The sequence below is a fragment of the Cupressus sempervirens genome, chromosome 9, assembly GCF_028749045.1.
Source record: "Cupressus sempervirens isolate cs-2001-9-10 chromosome 9, ASM2874904v1, whole genome shotgun sequence".
Classification (NCBI taxonomy): Eukaryota; Viridiplantae; Streptophyta; class Pinopsida; order Cupressales; family Cupressaceae; genus Cupressus; species Cupressus sempervirens.
The window spans coordinates 577,061,932-577,086,716 of record NC_143126.1 but is presented as its reverse complement, the minus strand read 5'-3'; the positions used below and the strand labels follow the sequence as shown (position 1 = coordinate 577,086,716).

The following is a 24,785-nucleotide window of genomic DNA, read 5'->3' as shown; positions in this document are numbered from 1 at the left end:
AAAGTTAGTTAAGAAACAAAACTAAAACCTATTACACCCAGATTGCCAACACCCATAGAGCAAGTATAAGTAATTACACAATGCCATTCAATGTAGTATATAACAAGGAGAGTCAGGCACGATCTGCACCCATAGACCTGTGGATTATCCAAGTTAATCTCTTAACACTCCCTCTTAACCTGATAATCCTATAGAGAGATATTATATCTAGCAACATCAATACAGATGTTAAGCAAGAATTAATACTCTATATTTGTCTATCTCTTCTTGATATATAGTATCATAGAACATATGATACAAAGTCATATTACTAAACCTGTGATATGACAAATCACTGCTACTAGTGATAAGACACATGTTGTGACTCATAGAAAATTGAATTTCTAAATCACAACTAGATCCTGAATTTAAGATCTACCAGAATACAGGATAAACCCAAAGAATTTCTAGAATTCTTTCTTTATCTAATTTGTGACCCATGAACATGTTAATGTTACAAGACGATCTAAAATTCACTTGGATCTTGCAATAAAATATACTATTAGGTCATTATCTAAGAGATCGTCACCTCTCATAATGCCTATTGCACAAGTATTCATTATTTCAGAGATCATCACCTCTTAAATAATGATTACATATGGTGGAGCCCATAATAGTCAATAGCTTGGCAAAATTAAATTTATCATTTTATTAATAATCAAATAGTACAGAAATGAATTACAACTCAACCATACCAAGTCTCTTTCTAAAATGTTCTATCTTTGCTCTAGATAGAGGTTTGGTGAGTATATTTGCTGTCTGATCTGTAGTACAAATGTATTCCAATTTCATAGAATTCCTGTCTACTATATCTCTTACATAATCGTAAGGAATTTCAATATGCTTGGATCTGTCATGGAAAATTGGATTCACTGAGAGCTTGATGGAACTCTGAATATCACAATGAATGATCGTAGGATTCATGGCTTGCCCAAATAATCCCACAAGCAACTTCCTCAGCCATACTGCTTCTCGAGAGGCCATTGCTGCTGCAATATATTCAACTTCTGTGGAGCTCTGAGCTACTGAAGACTGCTTTCTGCATATCCATGAAATCATAGTTGATCCTAAACTAATACAGCATCCTAAAGTACTTTTCCTGTCTTTAACACTTCCACCCCAATCTGAATCGGTGAATCCATGCAAATCTAAAGCAACTCTCTTATATTTGAATCCATAATTAAGAGTACCTTGTAGGTATCTCATAATGTGTTTAACAGCAACTAGGTGAATCTCCTTAGGTTCACACATAAATTGACTTAAAGCATGAACCGCATAGCAAATATCAGGTCTTGTATTTACTAGGTACATCAGAGACCCAATTATTGGCTTGTAGAGAGTAGAATCTATTGGAGGTGATTTAGCAGCTGCTTCTTTAAGTTTATGCAAATTGGTCTCCATTGGAGAAGACATGGAATTGCAGTTCCACATTCCGAATTTCTTTAAGATATCTGAAGTGTACTTCCTTTGATTCAATATGATACTGTCAGCATTCTGTCGCACTTCCAATCCTAGGAAGTAATGGAGAAGACCCAAGTCTTTCATCTCGAATTCTCTGATAAGATCTTTCTTGCACTGATCTATAAGATGATCATCACCTGTGATTAATAAATCATCAACATACAATATCAATATTACCATACCATCTTTATCTCTTTTATAATACAAGTTCGGATCAGCTTCATTCTTAGAGAATCCTAAGCCAGTGAGATATTTATCAATCCTTTCATACCAGGCCCTGGAAGCTTGTTTAAGCCCATAAAGAGCTTTCTTGAGTCAGCAAACAAAGGCATTTGGATCATGGGTTTCAAATCCTTCTGGTTGCTCTATATAGACTTCTTCTGAAATCTTCCCATTGAGAAATGCTGTCTTTACATCCATTTGATGTACCTTCCATCCCTTAGATTTGGCAATTGCTAAGACAACTCTAATGGTAGTATCTCTGGCGACATGAGCAAAGGTTTCTTCATAATCAATTCTTTCTTTCTGAGAAAAACCTCTGGCTACAAATCTGGCTTTATATTTCTCAATACTTCCATTAGCGGCATGCTTTATTTTGAATATCCATTTTGAAGAAACAATGGATTTTCCTTTTGGCCTTGGAACTATTTCCCAAACATCATTTTTCATAATTGATTGATATTCTTCTGTCATAGCTTCTTTCCAAGCAAGATGTTTTATAGCATCAGAAGGATTGGTTGGCTCTGTTTTGGATAAATCAATCATATTTGCTGTATAGCCAGAGAATCTTTTAGGTCTTTTACTTTCTTTGACTGATCTTGAAGGTGTAGCAAAATCTTGAGCTGCTTCAACTGTTTTTATGGCCCAAAGTGGCCTTTTCTTTGAACTTTCTTCAAGGTTTATTTCATCTTCGACCTCTTCTAAGTTCTTCCTCTGGGATTCAGATTCACTTATTCTTTCAGAATTTGATAAAGGAGAGGGTTAATGGGAATTTATTGCTCTTTTAAATGCAAAATCTTCCTCAAAGATTACATCCTTGCTAAGTTCAATAGTTTTCTGTTCAGGTATGAAAATTCTATATCCTTTAGAAGTTTCACTATACCCTACAAAGATACCCTTCCTTCCAGATGGTTCCAATTTGGTTCTCTTTTCTTTTGGCACATGAATGTATATAGGACATCCAAAGATTCTGAGATGACTTATATTAGGTTTTATTTTAGTAAATACTTCTTCAGGGGTCTTATCTTTAAGATAGGAGTGAGCGCTTCTGTTTTGGATGTATACAACAGTACAAGAGGCTTCTGCCCAAAGATAGTATTCTAGATTTTGGTCAAAAATCATAGCCCTAGCAGCTTCTATAATTGTCTAGTTTTTCCTTTCAGCTACCCCATTTTGTTCAGGGTTATAAGGAACGACATACTCCCTCTTTATCCCTGATTCTTTACAAATTTTTTTAAACAAATCTGAGGTATATTCTCTTCCATTATCTGTTCTAAGAGTTTTAATTTTATGTCCTGAAAAATTTTCAGTTAATGTTTTGAATTCCTTAAATCTTTGTAAGATTTCTTCTGATTCTTTGCATTTAAAAAAATAAATCCATGTTTTCCTAGAGAAGTCACCTATGAACAAGACATAATACCAGAATCCTCCAAGGGAGGGAACGGACATGGGTCCACATAAATTTGAATGAATGGGTCCACATAAATCTGAATGAATTAATTCTAGTACATTATTTGTTTTTCTAGTATTGTCATGAAAAGGACTTCTAGTACTTTTACTTAGGGCACACCTTTTGCAAATACTAGGGTGATCTTGGTTTAATTTTGGTAATTCGGTAACCATCTTTTCCATAGTAGATAGGGTTTTAAAGTTTAGGTACCCTAATCTTCTGTGCCATATTTCGTTTGAATCTTCTGCTTTGTGAACAAGGGCTTGAATGGGTTCTATATTCAGTTCATACAAATATCCCTTTCTTTGACCAATTACTTTAGCTTTCTTGATGGAAGAGTTCTTAGCCCAAGTTAATACTTTGCCATCCACGAATGCAACATTGTGTCCATCATCTTCTAATGCTGTAATTGATATTAGGTTCCTTTTTATCCCTGGTACATATAGTACATCTTTCAGAAGAAGAGTATTTCCTATTTTTAGCTTCAAAGTGCAGCTACCAATTCCTTTAACTGAATGTGTTGAGTTATCACCAATAGTAACTTCACCGTTAACTTTCTTGGACAAGAAATCTAGAGTTTCTTTGTATCCCGTTATATGCCTGGAGGATCCACTATCTATTACCCATGCCTTATTTGAGATTTCATTTAATAAGGAGGAATACAAAACACGATTCTCCGGATCATAAGTTTCTTCTTCTCTAACAACATTTGTGCAATTCGCTTGTTGTTTGGAGTTTTCTGGACAATTAGATCTATAGTGTCCAAATTTTTCACATTTGAAACATTTTATTTTTGATAGGTCTTTCTTGGACTTTCCATTCTTTTGATTTCCTTTATTTTTCTTGAAATGCTTTTTCTTGCCTTTATAAGAGTTGGCATTAAGAACGTGAAGTTCTTCATCCTCCACTATGGATGATTCTGGCAGTCCATCTATGGCCATGAGCGTTAGTTCAGTGTCATTTATGATGGTTCCTATGCTTGACAATTCGTGTCTAATACCAACAACTCTTAGAAAATAAGAGTTTATTGATTCTCCTTTCTTTATTTGGATGTGATTTAGTTGTCTCTTTAGTGCAAGGACCCTCATTGCATTATTTACTTCAAATGCATTTTGTAATGCATTCATCATATCGTAGGCAGTTTGGTGTTTTATAAGCATAGGTACAATGCCATTCTTAACTCCATCCAAGATGATTTGAATGGCTTTCCTATTTTCATTGGACCATATGGAGATGTGAGGTTCAACAAGTGGCTGTTTGGATGCTCCATCAACAAACTGTCTAACATTATTTTCTTCGAGAATCATTAAGATTTTGAATTTCTATGCTTCAAAATGTTCCTTTCCATCGAATTTGTCCTTAGGCCTGATTGCATATGCCATTGGAAATGAAGGATAACCACTGGATATAAATAGGTCTGATAATTGAAAATCTGCAAAGCCCTAGATCTGATAACAGGGCTCTGATACCATGTAATGTTCTGCAGATTTTGATAACAGGATCAAACTTCAAGATCAAAGTCTAGTTAGGCTCAGGAATAACCTTGGCGATAAATCTTATATTTAGGTCTGAATAATCAGATAAGATAACTGTAGATCCTGGTATATATGCAAATTGGAGTACTAAAAATGTTGCTAATAACCCGTAAGGCTATGATAACTTGGAGATCAGATTGTAGGTGTGCTGTGTGTCTCCATACTGCCTTCACAGCCCGCTTATATATCCATTTCAGAGGGTATGTCCCTTAAGGGACATAACCTTTAGCATTTAACAAGTAATTAGTTTACCCTAAGTCGGCGACCATAGAATAGTTATTAGTTAGTTCTAACTAAAGTTAGTTAAGAAACAAAACTAAAACCTATTACACCCAGATCACCAACACCCATAGAGCAAGTATAAGTACTTACAAAATGCCATTCAATGGAGTATATAACAAGGAGAGTTAGGCACGATCTGCACCCATAGACCTGTGGATTATCCAAGTTAATTTCTTAACACCTGTTGGAGTTCTAGATTGTTCGCCATTTCGGAAGTGAAAGATCTTCCCTATTTGGCTTGCGCAGTTTTGGACCTTCCTCACTCCATTCTCCGAGATTTCCTTCCCTGTCCCGCACCATACAAATTTTTGTTTACTTACCGTACGGCTACCCAAGGCCCATCGTACAACCCTATTGCTACCATACGACCTGTACTAGACAACTGTACGGCCTATCCCAGACTACCGTATGGCTTCACCCATCACCATATAGACATCCTTCTTGGACCGTATGGTCACCCCTTTTGCCTCCTGATTCCATTGTACCTGATGCACTGACTACCCGAGGCACGGAGGAGAACTACCTGAGGCATTGGAAAGACTACCCCAGGCATGGAGGGGAACTACCTAAGGCACTAGAAAGACTACCCAAAACTACCTGAAGCCTTTGCTACTAGGAGCACATGACAAGGCTACTTAAGTAATTGCCTATGGATTGAGATCACCTACAGGCCGAGTTCACCTTAGGAACATTACATTTTCTAGGCGTTTTTAGCAAAAATGTGATGCATAAAAGGTATAATATGAGTTATTTTTCACTTCCAAATGTAATAACGTGATTTAAATCACTCTAAAATGGACGTTTTTGGAGAAAAACGTGACTGAACATCATCATGAACTCGTTTTAGCTTTAAAACAAAACATCTATAGCATGGAAATGCCAAAGGATGCAAAAATGCTTCTTCTCCTTGAGATTTTCAAATCATTCCATGATGAAATCCAAGTGTTGGAGTGAAAATGGGTTCTTGAAGGCCACATACATAAAGTTTCTCCAAAACTAGGTTTTGGAAGGGCAAGAGCATGCGTTTTAATGCAAAACACACCTTTTGGAGGTGTATCCATATATTAAAAACATGTTATGATGCAAAAACTCACCTTTTGAGTGTGTATGCATTTATTAAAAACATGTCTTTAGTGTAAAAACTCACTTTTTGAGTGTGTATGCATATATTAAAAACATGTCTTTACAACTCACGGCAAAAGCCCACCTTTTTGGTGTCGTTGCACATTTTAAGTGAATTTACATGCAATGGCATAAAAAAGGTCCACTTTAAGTGATTGTACACTTTAAGTTGAGCTTTACATGCAATGGCATGAGAAATGCCCACTTTAAGTGATTTTTACATGTAATGACATGAAAATGCTCCACTTTAAGTATTTTTCCATGTAATGACATGAAAAAGCTCCACTTTAAGTGATTTTAATAAGCACATGTCAATTTATTTTCAATAAAATATTACTTAAGTGGGACAAATTATAGTTACATATCATATTAACAATATAACATGTAAATATCATTTAATAAGTAATATTTACTAGAGCATTTGATTTAAATGTGAAAAATTAAATTGAACTATATAGTTAATATAGTCACTTAAGTGAAAAATCAAAAAATAACTCAACTTAAAAATATAACATAAAGTGCACTATAGTTACTTTTTAAGTGAAAATTTAATTGATAAAGTAATTTAAAAACATAACATAAAGTGAATTTAAGTTATATTTTTCAAAAAGTGAATGTCAAATTAAAAATATAACATGATATTTTAAATTTGTGCTGTTGCATTAAAAAGGTCCACATTTTGGGCACTAAAATGGCCATATCTTTTGATTGACAACTCCAATTAAGCTCTAGATTAGATCAAATCGAAGGGAAAATCGAAAGCAATGACTTGAGCAAAACCAAAAAATTAAAAACCAAGAAACACACACTCAAAAGCAAAGAAAAATATGATGAAGGCCTAAAAAATCAAGCATAGACTCGACAAACAGGAAAACAAAAAAGACTTGACGAAAGCTTTCAGTAAAAGAGTCCATTATATCAATTGGCATTGATTGGTTGATCAATACTAATCAATTAAATAATGAACTAAACTCAGAGAAACGCAAAGCTTAATTTGAAAAAGTTTTCGACTATTACCTACATTTTATGGTGGCAAAATGTCGGACAACAAAGAGTATAAGCTCATTTTTGTAGGTTGTTAGTTTATCATATTATTATTTTTTTGTTAGTTGTAGTTTATATTTTTGGCATTAAAAGTTGTGAAAAAAACTCATATCTAGGTGTTTGTCTATTTAATATTGTTACAATATATCATTATTCATAAATGAGCTATGTTTCACGGAGTTTTCGAGACAGGGACGTTTTAGGGGACGAGGATGTGTTTTCGGTATGTGTGCGAGTCGAAGCCAGAATTTAGGGTGCAGGACCTCAAGGGACGACGATTAGAAACATAGGGGATTTTTTAATATATAGAGACATAATTCAAATATGCAAATAATAACATTGATAAACCATTCATTATAAACATTTTAGAAGATCAATAAATGGAAAACTATTAAATGACAAATAGTAAGTACTTCCATTATAACAATATCACGTACATATATAGCAAAAATCAAAATGCCTAAATGCTCCAAGTATCATGCATGAAATCAAAATGAAATAAAGAGAAGCCCAACTAAAATAGTAAGTAGTAAATATTAAATGCAATCTTTCCACACTATTGCTGCTGCACTAGTTTTTTTCTTCCTCTTAGCAAGTATGTCAAATTTTTAAAAAAGTAGAAGAGTTAGTATTTTAGTGTTTTAAATTTTTTAATGGACCAAAATGGTTTGCGTATTTTTGTTATGTCTTAAAGACAACTAGGGGCTTGCGTGGACAACAAAAATTATAAAAATAATTTTTTTTTGGGGTGTTTTGCCTTTATAGGACTAGGTGGAAAAAAGGGACAACCAGCAGTCTCATGGATGGATTGGGGATTGCAAAGTAATCCTCAGTACTACTGGCCATCCCCAAGTTTCCTTCAAGTTTTTTTTTGCCATTTCGGGGACATTTATGAATTTGCCAAAAAAGGGATGGCTCTGGGGATGGCAAAAATCTGTCTTCGCATCCTCGTTTTGTTCCTGGGATGGCCCTGTTTACCATACTAGGTAAAGGAATCAATGCACATAGACAATAGAGAAGAACAACAATACCTTTTATTATTCGCATATGCCAAAGACATTACATTATGCTTCTGATGATGATTACAATGACCCAAAAGGGTGTATATATACTTTCTGAAGAACCTTCTCGAAGGAGTCCGTTGGCTACATGACAATTATCGAAGGGCCCGTCAGCTACATAAAAAGAACCTTCCTGAAGGGACCCGTTGGCTGATACACAATTTTACCGACGATATCATCCCCCCCAAAAAGAAAAGTCGTCTCCGAACGACAATACAACAAAACTCAAAATAACAAATAACCCAAGTACATCAATACATAAATACTAAACAGCAGGATAGGTCTTTGGCATAGTGGTCCGCGCTCTCAACTCGTTCAGCTTTGCCCGCAGCTTGTAGACTTGTTCTTTCCTAACCTTCAGTTCTACTTCTGCCTCCATTTGAAGTTCTAAAGTTGACTGCATCATGTCTGCAATTTCCCCTAATTCTTTTTCCTTTGCCACTGCCACTTGCTCCTTTTCAGTTGCCAATTGCTCCCTCTCTGCTGCTAACTTCTCTAGCTGACTTTGTTTGTCCAACAGGGCTGCCCTCTTAGAGTTCTAGGCCGCCCTCTCAAATTCCCAAGCTGCCCTTTCTGAAGCTAACCTGGCAGCTGACTCCTCCTGAGCTCTCTCAGCTGCTACCTGATTCGCCTAACTACTTTGAAGAGTATAATATGCCTCCCTGTATATCTTCACTACCTCATGAATCAAAGCCTCTACTTGGCTCTCTATACCAGGATCCCTCGTTGTAGCCCAATCCTGGCGCATCTCTACAGTCTCCACATTTGGCCACCCCCGCTCCTTAAAGAAAACAGTAAAGGCAGCTGGGCATCCCAATCTCATAAAAGATATAACCCTCTCGAGCTCCTTCACGACTGAGTCCAATGCCTGAGTCTCTGTCGAAGCTAACACCTAGCGAGCTTGAGATGCTAGAGATGCTAGAGCTGCTACATCAGCAAGAAATGCCTCTCTCATCACTGTCTCCTGCGCTACCGAATGCTCTTATTGCACACCCATAGCTGCCTCTATTGCTTCTGCCATAAGCTCAACAACACTATGCGATGGTCTCTCATCCTGAACTGGCTCTGCTACTTGTTCCTGTTGAGTACCTCCCTCCAAAATTTCATCCTGTGTAGGTGTCTGTATGCTGGCCATTCGAGGGATTGGAGTACGGTGGAACCGTGTACTCAAGTAAGTACTCAATCTTTGCGCTCTACTCTCCCTGTCACGCTCGGGTGATGCCAAGAGTGCTGCATCCACCATAACTACGGCATCCGACTCAACTACATCCAAGTGCACACTCGGCATACTCTGGCTCTCTGCAATCTCTGGTATTGGTAAGTCAGGTATCTCCATGGCAGTCTCTTCTCTTGCCTTCGGTACGCTCTGTACTGCAGGTGCGCCAATTGTTGCTATTGGTTGTTTATCCGCAGGTGCCACGGTTTGTGCTATCGAAAGTGCTACAGCAGGAGTTGACATACTCTCTCAGCTGACAGGTGTTGCCACACGTGCAAACCCCACAGCAAACCCAACTGCTGGTCGGACCGGGGGAGGCCTTACCCCGTGCTGCTAGGGTGCTGCTACTGTAACCACTTGTTGAGGTGCTGTAGTCATCACTATCGGCCGCCGTGTCTATCCAAACCCTGGTATATGAGCGATGTGTAGACTCGTTGGGACCATACAGGAAGTGATGGATAGAGCAGGGCGCGAAAATAATAAGGGGGTGGCTGTGACAATCTGAACCTCTTCATCATCTTCTTCCCCTTCTTCGTCTCCCACACTGTTCGCCTTAGAAGATGTTTCCTGTCGCTTGCCGTCTGTATCACCTCCTGTATCCATCCGGGGTCTCTTCTGTCCTATAGAACCCTTTTGCCCAGTAGCTAAATCCAAGTGCTTCCACTGCATGATAGGAGGTTCCTCGGGAGCAAGTGGTCCAGGTTTCACCTCCAACTTGTCTTCTGGAATCATTTGTGCTATTTTGCACACCTGCGCTATTCTGCACACCCGCAATATTTCCGATAGTCATGCTATTTGGTGAAGAAGGGTTTTCGTCAACTGAAGCTGTCCGTTGCGAAAGTGTATCTTAGACGAAGAGTTCACTCCACCCCTGTGCTCCCTCGGCACTCTGAGCCGTGCGAGTCAATCCCCTTTCGTCTGGATTCTCTTCCCTCGGCGTATGTAGGTTCAGAAACTCCTCCCTTGCTTCTTCCACCAAATCTAGCCGCTGTCGAGTTTCTTCCAACAATTCTTTAGTGCTACGGTGTCCGTCAGCAATTTGTTGAAACCTTTGTCTACGTTCGGCTTGTTGTGCCAAAATTAAATTTTCTTGTGCTATGCGTATTTCATCCTTTCCCTTCAGCTAATTCTTATTTTTGTTTAACTGATTCGGCATTAGTCTTCATTCCTCAGCCTTCGTACTAGGTCCATCAGGGAACAACGCCAAATGTTTATTGTACTAGGTAAATGGATCAACGCACACAGACAATAGACAAGAACAACAGTACTCCTTTTATTATTCGCATATGCCAAAGACATTACACTATGCTTCTGATGATGATTATAATGACCCAAAAGGGTGTATATATACTTTTCGAAGAACCTTCCGGAAGGGGTCCGTCGACTACATGACAATTACCGAAGGGCCCATCAGCTACATAAAAAGAAGCTTCCCGAAGGGACTCGTCGGTAGATACACAATTTTATCGACGACAGGCCCGACCCCAAAATCACAAGCGGTGTGTCCCCGTGGAACACTGTAAATGAGTGATACATAGAGAATAATTGTGAACAAAAGAGAAAATTTCTAAAAAGTTAGTAGGAAAGTTTCTATGTTATTTAGAAATTATCTAGTAAAATAAAAATGCCTCAATAACCATCAATATAATATAATTGCTTTATTATCCTCCCTTAGTGGTCATTTTAGTGACCACCCCACAAAAGACACAATGTCTTTTGGTCACAAATACAAAGAAGGCTGCCCCTTTCTCATCAAAACATTTTGCTGTTGCTGAGACCCTTCTTGGGTCTGCAAAATGTTAATGACTAAGAATCCATCCAACTTGATGTTGGGTAACAAAGCTATCACTCTAAGATCAACTGATAAAACTTGAAACCATGATTTTGTGGAAAAATCAGCAAAATATCCGGATACAATTTTGTCAACAACCACAATTTTTTTTTGTAGATCTTCACCCTAGCGTCTCTAGGTGCGACCCAAAACATCCTGTAACGAACTACAATTTTTGTGGAAAAAACTGCCAAATCCTAAAATTAAAGTTTTCAAAGCACGGTTTTTTGGGTTAAAAACCTAACCCTAGAATCCATTATTTTTTAGGACAAAATCATGCAAAACCCAAAAAACAATTTTTTGAGAATAAAATCGAAAAAAACAATTAGAATTTTTGAGGGGAAAATTAACCCCAACCCACCAGAAAATTTGAGGCATGGATCATAATACACAACTTCGTTATTGAGAAAAAATAATAAAAACCTTTTACAAAATGATTTTTGAGGCAAAAAAATGCACATAACCCACTAATTATTTATGGAAAAAGATCATAAAACAAACCTAGAATTTTTTGAGGAAATATTATGAAAAACCCACACAAAATTCCCTTTAGGAGAAAAAAATATTATGAAATACCCAATCACTAATTTTTTCAGTAAAAAAATTAGATAACCCATCACAAAAATCTTTATGCAGCAAAACACTAGACTTCGCATGGTAAAATACCCTAGAAAACGACCAACCTCCACACACTAAAATAAGAAAATGCTTCATATAGAAAACAATACATGCAAGCAACATGCAACTCACAATATAAGCACATACGAGCAACATGTAACTCATGAAATTTGCGGACTTTTGCTCAAATTAGGAAATTGCACAACTGAAACATTCAACTAGACTCGTAATTGTCAACAAAAATTCTTCAAATCCACCAATAAATATGCAAATTTATTTTTCATAGAAACAATTAAAAAGTTTGTGGATAAATTCCAAGACAAAAAAGGCTACAAGTTTTTCTTTTTAAAAATTCGCCAAATCTTAATGAAGCTCTTTAACCTGCTTTGATACCATGTTACACCACTTCATCATTCATAAACGTGTGATTGCAACTTGAGATGCAATTTCCTTATACAAGAGAAAAAAGTGAAAACAAAATTAAAAGGCTAACATGAAAGTTTCTATCATATAATATAGAGAAAAAGTGAAAGCAAAATGGAAATACAACTTCTATATACATGTGTAATTTGTATTGAATAAAAATATGGAAGCTCATATTATTATTGTGCAAATCTGCACCCTTCTTTTTGCCTCTATCTAAATTTACAATAAAACAGCCATATGATTGATGGCATGTTTTTGTTTTAAATAAAAGGAGGGGATCAGTTATAGGTTTTGATTATGCTATTTTGAACATTTCTTTTAAGCTAGCTATCGATTCTTAAAGCATTTGCATTATGGTACTAAACATAGTTTCCTTACAATATCCTGCTTCATATGAGATTATGGATAGCTTGTGATATTATTTGATTATCCATCTTACAAATTTTGTACTAACTAATTTTTTTGGGGTCTATTCTGTTGCTGTGTTGCTTCTTCGTTTTGGCTGACAGTATCAACTTTTATTTGGATTGTCATCTCTTGATGCTTGTAATTGTGATAACTAAAAATCATTGTCGGCAGTAGAATTCACACCCTCCCTAGAACGCGAGATTGGGGTGGGAGGCTAACTAACCTGCTAGAATACATAGTTAGCGATAGTTCCAATGAATCTAGCAGAGTGGTAGATAAATTCTAGCAGGGTTCTCGCTACAATTCTTTGGGCGGCTACTTTAGCAGGTTAATAAATCTCGCCCTTCTAGTTGAGGTAGATGCCATGTCATCAGTAGATTCATTTGTGGGGATTCTAGATTTAGTTTCTTCAAGTTGATATGCTTGTAAAGCTATGGAACCTTGAAGATTAACAATACAATAGAAATGGATATGTTCTGCTTTGTGACTTAAGCTACTTGAATATTTTAATGGCATATACATTTCTCTTTCCGCATTCTTTAGTTGGGACCAGACATCTATTTTTCTTTAAAATAATGATATGATTTTGTTAGCTAATGTTGTCAGCTTACTTTGTTTATATGCAGTTAAATACACTCGTATTAGCTGAACATGAAGGTGGCTCAGTTAAAGCATCATCATTTAATTCAATTGCAGCTGCACAAGCACTTGGCAATGAGACTTCTGTTTCACTTTTACTGGCTGGTTCTGGACCATCCCTACATGATGCAGTTAATCAGGCAGCCTCAAGTCATCCATTAATCTCGCAGGTGAGAATAAGTCAGTACCAGTGCAGAGAACAATATTCTTACATAAAAGCAATTGTCACATCCATCTTGTGACCTTGGAAAAATATGGTTTTCTAGTTTCAAACTGCTAGTCAAAAGTATGAGCCAACTGGTGCAGAAGTCTGTTGTTTATCAGTTACAAAATTCAGAGAGCTTGCCTGAATTTATTTTTGCTAAAAGATGGTATGAAGTGGCTGCTTCTGTTTACAGAAGTATTGCTGATGTTCCTTTATTTGATGCTAAAGTTGCTATTTATAGGTACTTGTTGCAGATTCTGATAAATTTGAACATCCTTTAGCTGAACCCTGGGCAGAGTTGATCCAACTAGTCCAGAAGAAGGGATCTTATTCACACATAATCACGGCATCTACTTCATTTGGAAAGAATGTAATACCACGAGCTGCAGCTTTATTGGATGTTTCTCCTGTTACCGATGTTATCCAGATTACTGGGAATCAGACATTTGTCAGGTATGCACTAAATAACTCGCTGCTCTTCTATACAAAAGCTTCTTGGATGCATAGAATTTAGCTTTATTTGGCTGAACTGACTTTTCCAGCACCCAATAGATTTTAAGCATTTCCATGTACACAAGTTGGAACGGGCATGGAGAATCAATTTACATTTTGTTAAGGTAGGTTCAGACTCATCTCACAATTTTAATGGTGGGATGGATAGTTTGAATTAAGGAGCAGCCTCAAGCCATAAGCTCTTTACCCATTTGTCCCACTATAGATAGGGATCCTCTGACCATTGCACATGACTCTTGACTGGCACAGGAATGGATCAACCAACCTGTGTATCCCTTCTGTATTTCAATGCAAGCATGAGTATTTATACTTCTGCTAGAATGCCACCTTTAGGGATCATCTTGGTGAGTTAGTTCTGTAAAATTTATCGATCTGGAATACAGCTGCCTTCTTAGTTAATTATTTCATTCACTGCTATAATATGCTTCCACAGGTTTCTTCCTGTTCATTTTTTGCTGGTTTTTCTCAGAGTTTAAAAACAAATAAAATTTCTACAAAAAGTATGGAAGCTGAGGGTGTAGAAACTCCCAAAAGATAATTAATCTCTTACTAATCGTACAGGTTAGATCCTATTGTAAACATTTTTCTGCTCAATAGTATATACTATATAATATTATGAAAACGGAGTTCCAGGAAATATATCTAGTCATTTGTCACTGGAGAAAACCTTCGGTAGGGTTCAAATCTATACATCATTAAGATGAGCTGTGATATTCTCTAAAATTGTTTGACCTTCAAAACAACACTCAATTTGAGAGTCTAAAGGCTTATTCTTATTGCTTATGCAAACTATCAAGGTTAAGAGATAATGAGTCTCTACGTATGATGTAATGACCCTATATAGATAAGTTTGTAGACTTTGAACAATCACCCAAAATTCTCTTCCCCTTCAATTATGAATTACTGTATTTGATGTTGCTTTGAGAGTTTATGAAGTATAAAATAAAGATAAGTGTCTTTATAATAATTGTTAATATATTGTACATATGGTATTCTCTCCTTTTCTGACCACTATAATGATTGTAAATTCTCTTCCTAACGTAGTCTTTCTTTTGTTAGAAAGATTATGCTTATAACTTTATTATTTGTGAATATGTTGACATATACTATACGATTACTACCTCTTGGATTGATTGAATACTATCACCATTGACTGATAATCCCCACTCTTGACTAGGGTCTGCTATATGGGTTGTTATTGATATGAGATATCTGTTTAATATTTTTCCTGTTCAGTCTTCTTTTTGTATCCTTCCTTATATGGTCAACTGTTGTGAAGGTTTATATCTTCTTCTTATTGTTGATACCATACAATGATATTACCTTCGTTTCTACGGACTTTTGCTACAGTTTGTAAAGTTATCTTCCCCATCAAATGCAATTATCTATCTCCTTTTTATCCAATTACTATCCAATAATGATTATCAACATTGACTTTGGTTCTGGTGGCATCTCGGTTACTCAGTCCTCCTTCCTTTGTAAATAATAAGATTTCCGAGTCTTTGTTCTGCGTTTGGTCTTATCTGGTGTTGGCAGCGTTCCAATTCTATGCATAAACTTGAATGGTTTTTAATCCATCTCCCCCCCCCCCCCCCTTCATACATTTTAATGAATTCCAATATATATGCGCTCCACACCTTTTGGCATATGTCGTTTGGAGGATATTGATTTGGATTTATATGTCAAATTGTTAAATATCATATATAAGATTTATATTGTCATTTATTGAATATATTATTTTGTTTGATATTATTAACAATAACAATATATTCAATTTAATAATTAGCTATATTATAATTAGTATAATTTAGTTATTATTTTTATTATTTTTATCATTATTATTATTATATATTTAATTATTATTATTATTTCTTGCTTTCTTTATTTAATGTTTTATCAATTGATATAATATTATATCCATTTGATATAGGATAACAATAAATGATATATATTTAATATTTTTTTATTTTACTTTATCAATGCAATCATAATTATAAATTATATTTATCGATTTATTTATCTTATATTAACTTTATTATTATAAAAATTGATCTTGGAAATGGGGACATTATAGTCCATTGTTCCCAAAATTGCTTGTCCTCAAGCAATTCAATATTCTCTCCTTAAGATTTGATTGTCCGTCTTGCAACAACAATGTTAAATCGGGATTAGCTAGTTTTAAATATAAATTTAAGTATCACAAGATTAGATTTTAAAGTACTAAGATCAATTTAAGAGAGGAACTTATCTTTATATACTGTGCACTTCACGATCCTTCCTTGTCGTTTTTTGACCCATGACAAGTCTTGATTAGTAATCCTTATAAGTATTGGTAGAGACTTTATCTCTTCCAAATCCTTATGGATACCCTTTTTTACTTTTCTTTAAAAATCCTTAAGGAAGACTCTATCTTTCCTTTAGGCCTCAATGAGTATCCTTTTGGGAAGTACTCATCTCTATGATCCCTAGGAGAGACTTTATCTCATCCGAGGTCACTAGGGATATTCCTTTAGAATTATCCCTCTCTATTTAATCCTTAGGAGAGACTTTATCTCATCCTAAGGCCTCTATGGGTATCCTTTTAGGATTACCCATCTCTATGATGCTTGGGAAAGACTTTATCTCTCCCTAAGGCATCTATGGATATCCCTTTAGGATAATCCCTCTTATAATCCTTAGGAGAGACTTTATCTCATCCTAAGGCTTCCAAAAGTTCATGATCTTTACTATTGAACATTTGTATTCATATGTTTATTACAAATTCTAACAATCAATTACTTGTTTTTACTTGTCAATCCAAAAGTAACATGTATGAATACTAACTAAGAGTCAATAATTTCCTATCCCTTATTCTCTAATATTGATTACCAATTCCATTCTCTAATTCATGCCTCAAGTAGAATTTCTTCAAAAGACCATTGCTTTTCTCCTTCATTTTGTGCTTGGATACTATTCAAATTTCCTGGATCATGTCTTGTTTTCTTATGCGATTCTTCTATTTCTCTCTCGGATGTTGCTTTTTCTACACTTGTGACCTGATGCCCATGGTTCTCTACATCTAAAGCATAAGCCTTTCTCCATTACATCCTCTTTTTGCTTGACAACATCCTTCCCTTGGCATCGGTGCCCAACAGTCCACGGTCCTTTGCAAAAATAACATTTTTTTTCTTTATGATCGCTTCTTGAGTTATTATCTCTATGTTCTATCTTTGCTGAAGAATTCTTAGATTTTTCTTTTGAAGGATTTGATTTTACCATTTTTGCTTTTCTAATGGCTTCTTCCAAGTTTTGTGGTTCATGTGGTTTAACAGAGTGTCTGGTGGAGTCATTCAATCCTTCTATAAATATATGGGTAAGTCTCTTTTGGAAAAGGTCTGGAACCATAACTGATATTTCCTGTAATTTGCAAGCATAGTCTTCCACCGTTCCAATTTGTTTGAGTTGAGTTAGTTCTTGGAAATAGCATTCAATGTCCTTATCATCAAATCTATTCATGAGCTTTTGGGAGAATTCTTCATAGGATTTTATATCTTCATGTCCCAATGAGATACGCCTATGGGTCCACCAATCATGTGCTGCTCCCTCTAGATGCACTATAGCAAATTGCAATGCATCTTCTTCTGCCATGGGGTTTAGAATAAAAAATGTGTTTAATTGTTCTAACCATTGGCGCAGTGTAATCTTCTCTGAACCATCAAAATGTGGAAGCCTAATTTTGTTAATTTTATGTTTGAGTTCTTCATTTACCGTCCTTCTAGATGTCTCCCTTCGTTTATCCTCACAAAATTCTCTAAATGATATCACTTGTCTAATGGTGGGTTCTAGAGCTGCGTATGCCCTTTTCCATACTAGTTAGGGATTGCTTGATCCCTTCCTCCTCTCCTAGATTAACTCTTCTAGGTAGGAATGCGGGTTGAGGTACGCTGGAGCTTGAAGTTACATTGTTATTTTCAGAATGGACTGAATTAGTTTCTCTCCCTATGTTGGGTTGACTGCTCAAATTATTGATCGAGTTTCCCATGTCTTGTAATGCTTGTAGGAGGGCCCGGTTTGACTTCTCCATTTGATTCAATATAGTTTGGTTGGTTTGGTGGGTTTGCTCCATATATGTTCTCACTTCATTTGCTAAGTCATTTATTGTAGTTTTATTTGTCCTCCTCTCGTACGTTTCCATAAGCCTTCACTCATAGGATGGCAGGATTATGCTTTGATACCACTGTAATGACCCTATATAGATAAGCTTGGAGACTTTGAACAATCACCCAAAATTCTCTTCCCCATTAATTATGAATTACTATATTTGATGTTGCTTTGAGAGTTTATGAAGTATAAAATAAAGATAATTGTCTTTATAATAATTGTTAATAGATTGTACATATGCTATTCTCTCCTTTTCTGACCACTATAATGATTGCAAATTCTCTTTCTAACGTAGTCTTTCTTTTGTTAGAAAGATTATGCTTATAACATTATTATTTGTGAATACGTTGACATATACTATACGATTACTACCTCTTGGATTGATTGAATACTATCACCATTGACTGATACTCCCCACTCTTGACTAGGGTCTGCTATATGGGTTGTTATTGATATGAGATATCCGTTTAATGTTTTTCTTGTTCAGTCTTCTTTTTGTATCCTTCCTTATATGGTCAACTGTTGTGAAGGTTTATATCTTCTTATTGTTGATACCATACAATGATATTACCTTCGTTTTCTACGGACTTTTGCTACAATAAATAATATAGGATAACAATAAATGATATATATTTAATATTTTTTCATTTTACTTTATCAACGCAATCATAATTATAAATTATATTTATTGATTTATTTATCTTATATTAACTTTATTATTATAAAAATTGATCTCGGAAATGGGTACATTACATATGATGACATGCATGCTTTATTGAGGACTATATGATTTGATATATCTTCTTTATTAAGCTCCTTAGGCTTTATTGCATGACACAAACAGTTTTTTCTTTTGTTTGTTAATATATGAGAAGCACACTCCTAAAGAGAAGTTTTGTACAACATGGTCACTCTTTCAAAACTTAGTTAAGATGTCAGGTGAAGGTGATATCTTTTCTTCTAGAATACGTTGTGATAACATGATTTCTTCCTAGTCTCATCCCTTGTTTTGTATGCCATTCAGTTGTGTAGACTTACATCATTACGGACTCATTGTGCGTTTTTCTTTTCTTTTTTTGCTACTCTCGGCATGGTCCTGATGATTGTTAAGAGATCAGAAGAGACATCAATATTTATCCTTATAGTTTGTAATGTGGTTACCTGGCCAAGGGTTTTCATATAGCTGGAATGCATAAAGAATTTCTCTTTTTGCACATGCCTATTCTAAACATAAAATGAATCTGATGCCTCAAAGCTGATGGAGAGAAATGTTGATAAAGCCTTCATGAGGGGCGACTAGTACTAAACTATATATCTTGCAAGCTCCAATATATGGGTTTCTTCCTTCATATAGAAATTGTACTTGTAATCACCTTGAGATATGTGAGACTGTTTCATGGACTGGGGCTTCCATTGGGCAAGTTTGGGTTTGTTTTTGCTTCGAATCAAGATTGAGTATCAAGTATATCAGAACTCTTTGGGTCTGTAAATATTGTGGGGCAAGCTTGACATTTGTCATAATAGATCATCTACTCATTGATGCATTGTCTCATTATGAAACTAATGTAGATGATAGTTTCAATTAGAAGATACATGGAATTCCATATTGGCTTTGGTGCATTATGACAATTATATCTATGCAATATTTATTAGAATAATCTTTAATGCTCATTATTGTAGCTTATTGTAAATATTAAAATGTTTTTAATATTTAGGTATAGTCTAGAATAGAATGTTTCTATTCTATTCGAACCTCCTTTTGTATATATTGATCACTATGATCTCTGTTTAATCAATGAAGTATTCTGCCATTTACATTTGTAACATGGTATTAGAGCCGTTTTAACTCCACCGAAAATATTATAACTTCTTTTCAGAAATTATCTGTGCAATATTTTTTGGGCCTTGGATCCATTTATTTTTTGTTCATGGTCTTGCAAATCGCGTGTTTATGGTTATACAAATCCGTGTTCGTGATTTTGCAAGCACTCGTTCGCATCTTTCGTAGTATTATCTCCTGTTGGTGAGGCTTCACGTGTAACCTGTGTTCTCATGCGCCTTGGTGAAACCAAGCCTTTTGCCCGCATCTAGGCTTAATGCAAGCCTTGGTCCCCTTACGCGATCTCAGAACCGCAACCTATTCAAGCAACTTCCGCGACTTGTAGGTCCTCGAACTGGTGCCGTTTTTTCTGGTCTTCGACCCTCTTTCGACACGACCTACATCGTCGTACTTGCTGGCGCGACCTGCATGTTCCCTGCATTCTTTCGTGGCTCCTGTTGGTGGTTTATTATAACCAGAGTCGGTTTTTTGCGAAAACTCTATTTTTGGGGACTAGAATTCTTTTTTGACTACATTTTTGTGGTGGGTTTTTCGAGATCTCAAATGGGTCTTCATCATTTTTTTGTGGGTGCCTTGTTTTCCGTGCCTCAATTTTCGAGCCCGCGGATCCGAATTTCAACACCATTTTATTTTTGGGTTTTTCGAGCTCTTTTCTGGGTACTTCTCCAATTTTTCTGGGTCTTTCATTTTCTCACTTCGAAGTTTGTGCCATTTGAGATATTCACATCTTATGAGCATCTGTATCAGTAGCATCAGAAGTCAGACTCAATTCAACAGCAAGCCAATGCTGCCCAACACTCAGAGCAGAAAGAATCTATCTATTATGCCTTTATGGCCAACATACCTACAAATCATGTGAAATCTTCTGCCTATCACATCGATTTTGGTGCCTCTCGACATTTCACCATAGGCGTGATTGGTTTGTTGAATTCACTCCCTATTTTGATTCGGTAATCTTTGGAGGCGGCGAAGAATACAATATTGTTGGCAAGGGCAATGTTCAGATTCAGTCTGGAGGAAGAAAACTCATGTTCCTCAGTGTATGTTATGTTCCTCACATGAAACATAATCTTCTGTCTGTTAGTCAGATTATGAAGCACTCTCCTCAGTTAGATGTCGTTTTCAGTGGAAATAAGTGTTCGATTATTGATCGTGCTTCTCACACTACCTTTGCTGTCGGTCTTGAGGAACATGGTATTTATAGGCTTGTAGATTCAAGAGATTCCCTTGAGCATGCCTTCATCGCCGAATCATCCGCTCTCAGCAGCCTCTGGCATCAGCGATACGGTCATCTGAACATTCAATATCTAGCACAACTTGCTCGGGATAATTTAGTCCATGGCCTACCTAATATCCAGACCCAGAACCATCGCATTTGCAGAGCTTGGCAAGCAAGGAAGCAACATAGGACACCATTTAAGAATGGCGAATCATGGCGGGCATCTAGAGTGCTCCAGCTGGTCCACGCTGATGTATGTGGTCCTATGAATACTCCTATTAGTGGGAACAGGTACTTACTCTTTGTGGATGATTTTAGTCGCAAAATGTGGGTATATTTTCTTAAGCAAAAATCATATGCTTTTCTTGTATTTCAGCAGTTCAAAGCTCTAGTAGAAAAAGAGTCTGGTTCCTCCATCCGTACTCTTAGGGTCGATAATGGGGAGGAATTTTGTTCTTTTGCTTTCTCTGCCTTGTGTACTACTCATGGCATAAGACGTCAGTTCACCACACCTCACACCCCTCAGCAAAACGGTGTTGTAGAGTGTAGAAACCGTACCATCACAGAAATGGCTAGGGTTATGCTAGAACATAGAAATGTTCCTAGAAAATATTGGGGAGTAGCAGTATCCACAGCTGTCTACCTTCTTAACCGGTCACCCACCCTTGCAGTTAATCATAAGACTCTTGAGGAAGCCTAGTCTGGTCGCAAACCTAGGATCAACCATTTGAAAGTTTTTGGCTCTCTGGCATATGTATGGATTCCTGATGCGAAACGCACTAAGTTGGATTCCAAAAGCCAAAAACTTATGTTTACAGGATACAGTCACACACATAAGGCCTATAGATTGATTGATGTAAATACTGATCATTTAATCTTCAGTCATGATGTTGTGTTTGATGAGGAACTCGGACCATTTCCGCTCTCTGACTCTCCACCGCATTCCGAGATTCAGTCTTCAACAATCTCTAACTTGGGTTTTTCTATTTTACATGAGTCATCTGATGCTACTGATACACCACCTCAGCCACTTCTTGATAATACAGCTCCTGCTCTTGCTCCTCATCTAGCTATTCAGATAGCATTTGATATTGGCTCCTCGACTCTTTGACCAAAATGGTGGGCTCAAACGATTAGTGATCTTCGTCCTGATGAACTCATTGAGGGTAGAACCTCCAGAAATAAGAGCATTCAGCACAACACAGTTAATATAGCTCTTATGGCTAACATCCATAGTATTCTTGAGCCCCAGACATATGCAGAGGCCAAAGGAATTCTAGAATGGGAACAGTCAATGGATGCTGAGCTTCAGAGTCTTCAAAAGAACTACACCTGGGTTCTTTTAGATCTCCCTCTTGGGAAGAAATCCATTAGTTGTAAATGGGTCTATAAGGTCAAGTACCATGCAGATGGTACCTTGGACAAATACAAAGCTAGACTTGTTGCTCGAGGATTCACCTAGCGCGAAGGCATTGACTATGAGGAGACATTTGCTCCGACAGCCAAGATGAGCACTATTTGCATTCTTCTTGCCATTGCAGCTCAGTATGGTTGGAAGGTTCATTAGATGGATGTGAAGAGTGCTTTTCTCAATGGTGAATTACAGGAAGAAGTCTACATGACGCAGCCCCCAGGTTTTAAGGTTGCCAGTTCAGAACCAAAAATATGTAGACTCCAAAAGGCCATCTATGGTCTTAAACAAGCTCCTAGGGCTTGGTACATAAAGATTGATCAGTACTTGGTTAATCAGGGATTTCAGCGCAGCCCGTCAGATAGTAATTTGTATATTAAACACTCTGGTAATGATTTTTTTTTTCTTGTTGTCTATGTGGATGATTTGATCATTACTGGGAGTTTAGAACATTTGATTTCAGATATCAAACAGGATCTATGCAGAACTTTTGATATGACCGATCTTGGATTGCTTCATTATTGTTTAGGTATTGAGGTTTGGCAAATTGACAACAGTATTTTTTTGTCTCAGTCCAAGTATGCCAAAAATTTGCTTGACAGGTTTCGAATGCAGGATTGCAAGCTTGCCTCTACTCCTATGGAGACTGGTCTGAAATTGTTTGCACAATCTGATTCTCCTCCTATAGATGAAACACTCTTCAGGCAGCTAGTAGGTAGTCTCATCTACCTTACTACTACTAGACCTGATCTCAGTTTTGCAGTCAGCTACATCTCACGGTTCATGACGAACTCCAAGACTGATCATTGGATTGCAGTGAAACGTGTGTTACGCTATGTACATGGTACTTCAGATTATGGTCTTCTTTACACAAGGAGTACTACTCCTCAACTCAGTGGATTCACCGATTCCGATTGGGTCAGCTCAGTTGATGACAGGAAATCTACTTTTGGTTATGTGTTTAGTATCCGGATCTGCAGCAATTACCTGGACCAATAAGAAGCAACAGGCACATGCACTCTCCTCTACAAAAGCAGAATATAGAGGAGCTGTCAAGGCAGCTTGTGAAGCAGTTTGGCTCCGTCAGATGCTTGCCGATATGCATATTTCTCAAGCAGGTCCAACTTCTTTGTTTTCAGACAATCAGGTAGTACTCAAACTTTCCAAAAACCCAGTGTTCCATGAACGAACCAAGCACATAGAGCTTCATTGCCATTATATCCGACAGTTAGTAGAAGATGGATCTATTCAGTTATTCTATGTCCCTACCTCAGAGCAACCAGCAGATATTTTCACAAAACCCCTTGGTCCTGACAAGTTTGTTAAATTCAGGGGATCTATTGGTGTAATAAATAGATTGAGCATTAAGGGGGGGTATTAGAATAATCTTTAATGCTCACTATTGTAGCTTATTGTAAATATTAGAATGTTTCTAATATTTAGGTATAGTCTAGAATAGAATGTTTCTATTCTATTCGAACCTCCTTTTGTATACATTGATCACTATGATCTCTGTTTAATCAATGAAGTATTATGCCATTTACATTTGTAACAATATTCATTTGGGACTTGATTTAGATAGGAGGTCTCCTTAGTGGAGGGTACTTAAATAGAGCTGTCTGTCAGTTATTTATCATATAAGAGGATCAGAGCACACAGGCTGACTGTAATGAGCCCCTCTGGCTCTAGCCTCAAAATTTACTTTTGCTTGTTTGACATTTCGTCAAATTGTTGGCAAACAAAGTCAAGGTCTGATTTCTTGTTTTAAAGTTTATATTTTTTTGTTTTTGAGTATATATGCTTTTTTCAATTTTCGGAATATATATATATTATAAATAGCAAGACTTTGAAATGCAAAGTAAATGACAATGATTCAAACTCCCACTTTATTTGCTATTGATCAGATTTCAAATCACATTCATTTATGCAATATTTTCATTTATTTAAAGAACCTGGTATATGCAGATTGACATTGGATACTTTCTTAGGAGTAGGAATCAATTTGCAACAGTAAGTAACCCCACACCAATGCTCTACAACAGATCGCAGCTCCCTTAAATCCAAATGCCACCACTTTAGAACTGATCGTAGCCTATGGAATAGGAA

At 36.5% G+C, this 24,785-nt stretch overlaps 1 protein-coding gene across 1 annotated transcript in view; it reads left to right on the top strand.

Moving 5' to 3' along the window:
* The window catches only part of ETFALPHA (electron transfer flavoprotein alpha), a 196,103-nt gene that overhangs the window by 43,188 nt on the left and 128,130 nt on the right, over positions 1-24,785 (top strand). The window contains exons 2-3 of the mRNA XM_089801189.1: positions 13,339-13,521; positions 13,798-14,009. Coding sequence (XP_089657315.1) covers positions 13,339-13,521; positions 13,798-14,009 — 395 coding nt within the window. The remainder of the gene's footprint in view (positions 1-13,338; positions 13,522-13,797; positions 14,010-24,785) is intronic.